Below are 10,590 nucleotides of genomic sequence, written 5' to 3'. Positions count from 1 at the left end.
GACCTAATGTCGGGGGTTTAAATGGAGAGAAAATGTTTTGAGAAACGATGTACAAATGTGCTTTACACAATTGATGTGTGTATGATTTGGGATAACAGTTGTATGAGCCCCTAATAAAATGTTAAAAAAAACAAACAAACAAAAAAAAGTGCCAAGCTACTCTCTTCCCTTAAAGAGAACAATCAACAACAAACCTATTAAGTCATAATTTAATGAAAAAGACTGTTTCCTGAAATTTAACTTCAATGGGTTTGTTTCAGTTACACATCTGTAAGTGGCCAGGCTTTACAGAATCAGCTTTTTAATGCTAAATCAGTAACTGTCACCACAGTAACTTGTATCCCTTAAAACAAATAGCCCTGGTATTGAACTCTTCATTTCCAAATAACATCCACCCCCCCACCCCGACCCCCGTCTAAGACAAGGGGCTCTGGTGGCGAGTGGATGACAGTGAGCTGCTAACCACATGGTCAGAGGTTCAATGCCATCATGCAGCTGATAGGAGGAAGACGAGGCTTTTAACTCCCATAAAAAGTTCCAGTCTCGGAAGTCCAAAGGCCCTACTCTAGCTGTCTAAGAGTCAGAACTGACTCAATGGCAGAGAGTGTAGAAAGAGGTGCTGCTCCAACACGCGAACTGTTCACAATCAAGTAGCTGCGAGCTAATACCAAGGCATATTTTGTAACACAAGGAAGTGATAAAATCCTCAGGCAGCCACGGGTTTCATTCTCTAGGTCATACCCAGAGACTTCAATACAACATTCTCTCTCTACAAAACTGCAAGCAACATTTTTAGATTCACTTTCCACTCACTTCTCAAACACTTCCCATATTCCTCGCATCCCTCCTCTCTCCACACCCACATCATTCCAACTACTCCCGCCCCATTCTCAACAACAACAATTCAGTGAGAAATCTTGCTTAGATCCATTGGGCTGCTAACCAAATCACCAGCTGCTCCTCAGGAGACGGACGAGGCTTCCTAGTCCTGTGAAGAGTTAAAGAGTCTCAGAAACCCACAGGGGCAGTTCAACTCTGTCCCATACAGTCATCATGAGTCGGCTGGTAGATTTGAACCAATGCCCTTGTGATTAGCAGCCCAACTAGCCCACAGCACCAGCAGGATTCCTTTAGCTTGACTACACTAGACCCCACACAGCCAAATCAAAAAACTACTGGATTCTCTTTCCTCTCAATTCCTAACCTTCCCTGCAGCTGAGCTCAAGCCAACCAGCAAGCTTAGCTAAGCTAACCAATTAGACTGCGCTTACTTGTTCAGTTTGTACAGCGCTTCAAACGGTTTGAACCTGTTCAGTCATGGGCTAGGTTGCCAAACTGGAAAAGAACCCATTTTGTAAAATGTGGGTAGACCACCGTGCCTTCTCGAAGCTCTGGTCCTCACTCCTTCAGCTGACCCGACTCCGCCCACTGCATCTACTGGACATGGACCCCAACTGCTCCTGCGCCACCGGGGGCTCCTGCAAATGCAAAGAATGCAAATGCACGTCCTGCAAGAAAAGCTGCTGCTCCTGCTGCCCTGCCGGCTGCGCCAAGTGTGCCCAGGGCTGCATCTGCAAAGGGGCATTGGACAGGTGCAGCTGCTGCGCCTGATGGGAGAGCCTTGCCCAGCTGTAGATAGAAGCCCACCTGTACAAAGCCAGAGTTTTCTTTTTTCATACAACCCTAGATGTTTCCTACAGTCTTTTTTCTACAAAATATATGAAAGATAATAAAAGCTGGTGACTTAAAAAAAAAAAGTGGGTGTACTGGAACAGGAGCAGGAATGAAAACAGTGGTCAACGCCCCGGAATGGGAGACCCAGAAGAGGTATAGAGGGAGATCTTGGATTACTGACAGGGCAGTGACACACATTAAAGGCAACATGGTCAGCTGCCATCTCTGAACCAGATTCTAACTATGCCAATCAAGAGGTTTGGTTGCTGTACAATGCGCACACTGCCCTTTGTTTCCCAGGAGGGAGATTAAGTGTCTAGTCTACCAAGGTGTCTGCCTGTAGTTCTTCCCATTCCAGTCCCGCTCACTGCCCTTGAGTCGATGCCAACTCACAGTGACCTTATAGGACAGAGGAGAGCTGCCCCTGTGCATTTAAGACTGTAACTCTTTGCAGGAGTAGAGCCCTGTAAGACGACCAAGAGTGGCCAAGAGTTTGGAGCTGCGGGCCTTACAGGTTGCAGTCCATCGCTTAACCACTGTGCCACCAGGGGTCATTCCAGTAGACCCACATTTTACAAATCTGGTTCCATTCTGGTTTCATTTTCTAACCCATGACTGAACCAGGAAAAGCTGGCTGGTTTTAGCTAACCTCATTCAAAATGTTCTTTAGATCCCAAATATGGAAAGAAAATGCCCAAGGCCTGATCCAAAATTGCCCATCATAGATTCCTTGTTCCTCTGTGCCTTTGACTTAAAACCTTTCCACTTTCTACCACTCTGTCCAGAATGCTTATCGGACATCCAGACCAGAGGTCCCCCAATTCATGAACTGAAGAATAAAACTTAGGAGTTCATATACAAACTTAATACTGGGAAATTAAAAATTTTTAACATATGGTATTTGTGGGAGTATGCACATCCCACAATAAGGTAAGGGGGTTTTGTCTGTTTGTTTTATTATTATTCCCTGTACTCTCTTTGCATGTTCTTATTTGCTTCGTGTGTATTAGCACTTACTTAGTGGCACTCAACTAAATTATAAGTTCCTCATAAGCAAGGCAACTATAAAATTTGCTTCTTACCCCTACTCTTAGAAGTGTGCTGTGTATAAAAACACACACTATGTACTTCTTAGCTGGCTGTTTTTTTAATCTCTGAAAACACTCATAATCACATAAAAACGGAATTTCTCCCACTTTTAAAATGCAAAGTATTATTAGAAAAGAAGACTGAAAAATACTCGTGCATATAACCAGGGAAGATAACATAAGGAAAATGGCAACAACTGCCCTACCACAAACCCCGTCACTATTAAAGAAGATGAAGTCACAGGTTACATGACTCGGCAAAATTACTTCACACCTGAAGAATAGTTCATGCACCAGTGTCGATTTTAACATTGCTTAAGTTAAGAAACTGACCACATCTATTTATTTTTCTCTTCTTACTCAATTCATCATGGCCTCCTGGTGAGTCAGACCTGTGCAAACTGGCAGAGCAATCTATTTCCATTTCCTAAACAGAGACCTGACACTTAAGCACAATCAGGTGAAGTGTCTTCGACATATGCAAAATCAGTAAGTGACAAATCTATGTTATCAAGATAAGCACACACAGGAAAGAGAAAATACTAAAATCAGAGCTTCCCAGCCTGGCAAACAAAACATATTTTAAATAATGTTCTTTTAATGAAAAGATAAAACGGAAGGCCCAACATGTGATCTCTCTTGAATCACTTTTTGGTGAACCAACACAAGTATTAAAACAGTTCATAGTATACCATGAAAGTTAATACCAAATATTAGGAGCAATTAAGTACCACAGGCCATTAACAAAATAAAACACCCTTAATAAATATAACAGGACTAGTACCCAAACATTACATTTCAAGTTTCTTGACTATAACAATACAAAAGCCTGAAGGGCTGCAGGCCTTAAATGCTGTTCAGAGAATAAATGAGACCATTGGGGGCTTTGGCATTACTAGATACTATTTTTCAAATACATGATAATGATTATTTTAACTTCGATACACACGCATACCAGCTCTCTGGGGGAGACACAAACACAATGATCCAGAAACAGAAAAATCATCTGAATAAGAGATTCAACTTTTTTCCCTTTCTTTTAATGCCTGTCCGTTTTTTAGACCCAAACAAGTTGTGTGGAACAGTGGGCAGGCATAAAGAGCACAGTGTTGGCTGAGCTGGTCGGTCCCTTCTGGACTACATAGTCTCTACCGATTCCAGACAAAGGGGAAGTTGTAGGTCAGTAGACAATAAAGTGAAAACAGGAAATTACTCTACATTTAATATGAAAGGTATTTAAAGATTCAGACTCACCCCTTATTTTCAAGTCACAGTTACAATTTTTGCTTTTCCCCAAAATAGGATGGCACATTATATTAGAAATTACACATTAGAAATTCCATCTTGGAACCTGGAATGCAAGTGAATATCTTACCCCTAAGCTGGCTCCTCATACACCCAACAGCCATGCTCACAGGGTAGCCTCTAGAAACCAGATCCTCAATTCAAAACGCAAGCCTGTGCCGCACCATTGCACTGGTCACAACTCCTCCTGACTAGAGCAGATTGAACGTTAGCTCAAAAATGGTATAAACGCATTTTTGCCTCACACCATATACACATCAATGAAAGCTGAAAGCTACTGAAAATACCACCAGGCGGAGAACAGCACAGTCTGAAGCTATTACTGTCTCCTAACAAGCAAGGGCTTGCCCAAAGTAACACACCGACCGACGCGCCAGCTACTGCACACACACATCTTTCTGAAGACTACTCTTGCCCACATTTTTCTTATAAATTCAATTAAATGCTGGTGTTTATCTGTGCCAGGAAGTGACTATCTGTCATGATTTTAACACCCACCACCTTCCTACAGCATCTCTCCAGCCAGTGGAAAACTTACCTCTGCAAATTGTGTTGATGTACTATTATCTATCCGGCTGCCACCGCTGCCACCACCTAAAAAACTAAAGAGAAAAAGGAGTGAGTGGTGATTCTATTCCCAGGAGCAAGCTCCCCTCCCGGAAGCTAAATATAGACTGGCATAATGAGAACAAAGCCCAATAAGGAAAAATAAATCATCTCAACGTGACAACAGCAAAGCCAATTATGGGGAACTGACATGTGGATTAATCTATCAGAAATAGCATAGCAAACCACAAACTCAGGGCTAAACCAAATGAAAAATTGCAGATTAAGGCCACCACAGAGAAGGGTAAAGGACCCACAGCCAAGTAAAGCAATTCAAATTCGACCTACCGAGAAAAGGAAACCAAACATTTATTCTCAAAGAAGCTAAGAAATAGGATTTTCAAAAAAAAGAAATAAGATTTTCAAAACAATGAATCACTAAAAAAAACTTCTACCACCAGATGAACACAACTATTTGAGGTTATAACAGTTAAAGATTTCTTGGGAATGATTAAATGCGAGGAGACTAATTCTACACTTAGATGTCCAATAAATATTTCTTCTTCTCTGAGCACTCATTCTATAATTTTCTCAGTCCGTTCAGGGGCCATCTCAAATGCTGCCTCCTCTATAAAGTCTTTTCTGATCTCCCCAACCAAGTAGGACTCTACCACTCACCCCTGCTTTTGACTCTAGAGCCCCCTTGGCACTACAGATATCTAGGGCTTATACCAGCACTCCCACTTCTTTCCCACCTTTCGGAAAGTGTAAATTCAGAGTGCAGTCTGTAGTTTGTTAATGCACAAATGCACGTAAGGGTTATTAGCATCAGATGTTATACAGATTAATCACCTTTGAAAACAAGCAATGCAAGCACCCTCTAAGAAAACTATAAAATAAAAACCAGAGGTTTTAATTCCCACTGTGGAAAAACAAGGACGAGGTCCCCTCCTCCCAGCTCTTTCAGAATTCACTTTAGATGACTTGTAATAGTAAGCCCCAAGGCCCAACCTTTGTGAAAGGCTGCTCAGCTGCTGTCCAGAAAGCAGTAGTTTAAATCCCCCACAGAGGCTGTGAGGAAGAAAGACCTGCCATCCTCCTCAGGAAAGAAAGATGAAAGCCTGTTGCTGTCTCGTGGATTCCAAGTCACAGCAACCCTATAGATAAGGGCAGAAGTGCCGCCTCACTTGGCTTCCAGGACAGGTATCTGCACAGACGTTGACCACTCCACCCCCGCCCCCCACGGGGCCGGTGAGTCCAACCTCCAACTTGCAACACCTTTAGCAGCCGGTCTGTGACACAGCACATTCTCGTAGAAGGCTTGTTCAACAATAAAGCTTCGATTTTTGTCAAGAAGTCTGCTGGCCTAATAGACTATGTTTTTAGCAATTTCCCCCCAACTGATTAACTAAAAAAGATAAATTGTTGAATTAATATCACACATATAAATAATAAAATATCTATTCCCACAGGTCCTGAAAAGTGAGAACTATTAAATGCCATTGTTGCTACCACATTTGTAAAGAAGAGGATAACTGGCTAACACTGTTGTGGGGAGGTGTGGAAAGAATCACAAGAACCGCTGGAAAAAGTTTTACTTCAGGGACACACGTAAGCACACACTCACTAACCCCAGTGATACAAAGTTCACAAACCACTACAAACAGCTTTCCATTTCAGGATACCAACCCAGGCCATGTGCTGAGCTCACTCAGGAAACACACACCCTTGTTAGTCTGGAAACAAAAGTGCAAAGGCAAAGCTAATTCCAGTCTTTAGCGTGTGCTCATTCTCATGCCTTTTCTCTGATCAGAAATCAGAGGATGTTGACAGCCAGCTTGGGCAGCTCTGAGATTCCCCTCCGCTGCGGACTATGCCGTATGTTTCCTCAGATTGCACTCCCACCAGCCTGCAATGATTTCCTCTTCTCAGACCCATTGTTTCCACTAATATCTCTTTGTCCACGTAGGGTTCCTCCACCATCCCCTCAAGGCCACGACCAAAACAAATCAGGAGAGTTATCTCAGCTGCCATTTAATATTTATTGAATGCCGACTATGTGACAGCCACTGCAGAAAACAGAGCAAGACCAGAGCCTTGCCCTCAAAGAGTGACACTCAGTTTGGGCGGTTCCGCCACACAGATGAGTCTTCCTTGCAAGCATCTGCAGAACCAACTGCCCTCAACTCCGACAGTTGGTGGATAGGCAGACTCCAGAGGTCTGCTGCTCTGCTTTCATGGTCTCAAGCATTCACATATTCCTGGTAACAGGAACCACCAATTCTTTTCTACGAGGCTCAGCTGCCCCTTTCCTTAACATTCCTCTAGATAATACGAGTGGCAATGATTAGGAAGATGGCAAGGACCAGGACCGGGCACCGTATCATTCTGATGTACGAAAGGGAGCCAAAAGTAGGAGCCACAACCAGATGGCAGCTAACACGAGCTCATCAGAGAGAAGGGATAGCAAAACCACCACAAGGCTCTCAGACATGCTACAAAGCTTAAGCAAGACAAAGAATCCCTCTAAAGGCATAGCTGAGAGAAAATTACCCAATATTTACATGCAAGAAATTGTTCGTTTTCACCATCCATTATTTAACAATGCACCTGCCAAGTATTCAAATTGGCTTCTGAACTTTGTAACAGAGAATAGCATGCTACCTCTAACACTAGGGTTCATAAAAAAAAATTTGTTCGCCCATTTTAAACACTGATCTCTTTCAAGAGGCATAATCTTTGCATTTGAGTAGTTGCTATCAATAGTACCTACCCAGTACAATATATATATTTTTATCATTTTATTGGGGGCTTGTACAGCTCTTATCACAATCCATATATACATCCATTGTGTCAAGCATATTTGTACATATGTTGCCATCATTTTCACATTTTCTTTCTCCTTGAGCCCTTGGTATCAGCTCATTTCCCCCCTCCTCCACCCTTCCTTGCTCATGAGCCCTTATATTTATAATTTTTTTTTTTTTAGAGATAATTATTTTTTCATGTCCTACACTGACCGATGTCTCCCTTCACCCACTTTTCTGTTGTCCGTTCCCTGGGGTGGGGGTTATATATAAATCATTGCGATCAGTTCCCCCTTTCTCCCCTGACCTTCCCCTTACCCTCCTGTATCGCTACTCTCACTGTTGGTCCTAAGGGGTTTATCTGTCCTGGATTCCCTGTGTTGCAAGCTTTTATCTGTACCCATGTACATGCTCTGATCTAGCTGGATTTGTAAGGTAGAATTGAGGTCATGAAAGTTTTGGGGGTGGGGGAAGCATTAAAGAACTAGAGGACAGGGAGGGAGGGGGGGAAATGAGGAGCTCGTGCCAAGGGCTTAAGTGGAGAGCGAGTGTTTTGAGAATGATGAGAGCAATGAATGTACAAACGTGCTTTGCACAATTGATATATGTATGCATTGTGATAAGAGTTGTATGAGCCCCTAATAAAGTGATTCTTAAAAAAAAAGAACTAGAGGAAAGTTATGTTTCATCAATGCTATCCTGCACCTGACTGGCTGGTCTCTTCCTTGTGACCCTTCCGTAAGGGGATATCCGATTGTCTACAGATGGGCTTTGGGTCTCTACTCCACACTCCCCCTCATTCACATTGATAGGATTTTTTTGTTCTGGGTCTTACCCAGTACACTCTTTAACGTACAAAGGCACACATAAAAGAAGAATAGTCAAGTGAGAGCAGAATCATGGGAATCACAGGTTTCCTTCCAGACAGAGATTCCTCCTAGAATTACACATTATCTCCATGATACATGTAGAATACTTAGAAAAGTGCTTAGACTAGCACCGAGCACATGATAAACATTACCCAAAATGTTACCCATAGAAAACTTAAAATCTAAAAAGACCCTCAGGTGTAGTTGTAAAAAGCACATAGGTCTTAAAAAAAAAAAAACCAAAACCAGAATTGCTATTAAAACACCTAGAGGGGGAAGGAAAATCCATTATTTACCCCCTCCAACTGATAAAACCTTTAACACATGCACAGCATAAGTGCCTGAAACAAGTATTTGATGCAATTATAATAGCACAAATAATATCCCAAGTTAGCATGCCATCCACACAAAATTGCTCACTTTTCTGCCATGCTAATCTTAGTGTGGTATTATTGCAAACCAAAATTATTAGATCAAAATAAGTGTCCATACCACACTGGATCCCATGCCACACACTTCCCCAGAAGCCCCAGCTCGTTTACACACATTGGCAGCAATCATCAGAGCGCCAAACTAATAATGCATACATACTGGGAAGTGTGTAGCTGTTCGTGGTGGTGGAAGCGGGGACCTTCAACTTTAGATTCTGCCAACAGCAACAGTATAGAAATTATCTACTGCCATTATAACCTCCAAAGGCATTCCACCATTAGATTCCACCATTAGGAGTTTCAGATTACTGATCATTCTATCCTTCTCGACTAGACCAACCAATGTTTAATCAGATAACCCCCCAAAAAAGAAAAGCATTGTTTGGCCTGAAAAAGCCCTCCTATCAGTGCTATTAGGTTTTTAGTTTTATACATATTAACCAAGAATGAAAATATAGTATGAAGGGGCTCCAAAAGGTTCATGAGCAAATGGAATGAAAAGAAAATGGGAAATCTCATGAACTTTTGAAGTTCCCCTCATATTATCACTTTCTGAAATTTTTATCATTATTGTATCTTTATTAAGAACCGATGGAAGCCAATTTCAAACATTACAAACACAAATATCAAGAATGCAGTAGGGCAAGGTGGCATACATCTGACCACAGAAACCGTAACGCATTTACCCTAATAAGAACAAGAGACTCAAGGCTTCCTTAAAGCCCAGTAGGCACAGTTTTCCTGACTAGAGCACTCTTACAACTATTACTGGAGAGCTCTGTCAGAGGTCAGTCCCTGCCCGCCCAAAGGTAGAGCGGCAATTCCCTCATGTTCATGTCCACAAGAATGGTCATCACAAGGCAATCAAGAACCTCAGAGAACCTCGAAAATGTATGAAATTTATAGAAATATCAGAAAATAAATGAAAATTTACCAGATTTCCTCCAAAGAAATTCCCCCAAGAAGGCTGCACACCATCTGGAGTTGTGGATCTCATTACACCCACGATCAGATAGCTTTCCAAATCTTCCTATTTCCCTTCTTCCACCCTGTCTCGCTTTTCCAGAGCCCACCCCACCCAAAGGCACACACCCGCTCCGGCAGAGAGAAGAAGTTATAAAGCAAAGTCCCTTCTATTCATCCAGTTGATGCTGACAGAAAACAATTCTGATAGAATGCCTGATTGATTCATGAGCATGTACAATACCTGGAATCATCTGTCACTTCTTCAATAAAGCCCGATTCACATCTGGGGCAAATATATTCCTATAAAAGAAAGGAAGAAATACATAAACATCTCCATCATAAATCTAAGTATGTGGGTGTCTCACACTAGAATGTAATACACTAGCTGATGCTGTGAAATGCCACATGTACGCACTGACTCCCAGGAGAGTTCTTTCCTGGTAAATACAGAATCCCATGAGATGTTTTGAAGACTGCCTTTATAGCTATATGACTGGTTCCTGCTGCTAACTGAACACCCCTATGGTTTTCAAGTAAAGGACAGAGTGCAATTGCTGAGCCCTCAGTGGGATGGTTTATGGCAAGGCCAGATGAGACCATGGGGAATTCCGCAACTGGACTACTATTCCCACTCCCCTGCCCGCCGCTTTACCCCACCTCAATACACACACACACACACACACACACACACACACACACACACACACGCCTTCCCTTACAGGGGAGTATTGTATTATTTTGGAAAATGCCATATAATATAACCTCAGTCTTACAAACCCAAGAACCTAATTTTGTCTTTTGGTTACTCGTATAAAACCAAATTTAGAGAACATGTACATAAAACCCAGAATACCAGTTTATTTAGTTATAATGAAAAGGGGGTTGTCTTTACCTCTACGATTCA

The 10,590-nt window shown here is 42.2% G+C and overlaps 2 protein-coding genes across 2 annotated transcripts in view; one reads left to right on the top strand and one right to left on the bottom strand.

Annotated features, from left to right (window-relative positions):
- Nucleotides 1-9,987, bottom strand: part of RNF115 (ring finger protein 115) — a 29,998-nt gene extending 20,011 nt beyond the window's left edge. The window contains exons 1-3 of the mRNA XM_045283706.1: nucleotides 9,928-9,987; nucleotides 8,881-8,935; nucleotides 4,606-4,669 (exon numbers count right to left, since the gene is read on the bottom strand). Coding sequence (XP_045139641.1) covers nucleotides 4,606-4,669; nucleotides 8,881-8,935; nucleotides 9,928-9,937 — 129 coding nt within the window. The 5' untranslated portion in view covers nucleotides 9,938-9,987. The remainder of the gene's footprint in view (nucleotides 1-4,605; nucleotides 4,670-8,880; nucleotides 8,936-9,927) is intronic.
- Nucleotides 1,444-1,611, top strand: LOC101653009 (metallothionein-2). The gene has a single exon (XM_004717270.1). The coding sequence runs from the start codon at nucleotides 1,444-1,446 to the stop codon at nucleotides 1,609-1,611; it is 168 nt and encodes a 55-aa protein (XP_004717327.1).
- Nucleotides 9,988-10,590: the final 603 nt, after the last annotated feature.

The sequence above is a fragment of the Echinops telfairi genome, unplaced genomic scaffold (genome assembly GCF_000313985.2).
Source record: "Echinops telfairi isolate 266 unplaced genomic scaffold, ASM31398v2 ScPeMD7_7466;HRSCAF=8504, whole genome shotgun sequence".
In the NCBI taxonomy this organism is placed as follows: Eukaryota; Metazoa; Chordata; class Mammalia; order Afrosoricida; family Tenrecidae; genus Echinops; species Echinops telfairi.
Note: the sequence above shows the minus strand (reverse complement) of the source record. Positions and strands in the feature narration are given on the sequence as shown.

What these genes read in the sequence shown, in the direction of transcription:
- LOC101653009 (XM_004717270.1), top strand. Translation starts at nt 1,444, where the DNA reads ATGGACCCCAACTGCTCCTGCGCCACCGGGGGCTCCTGCAAATGCAAA.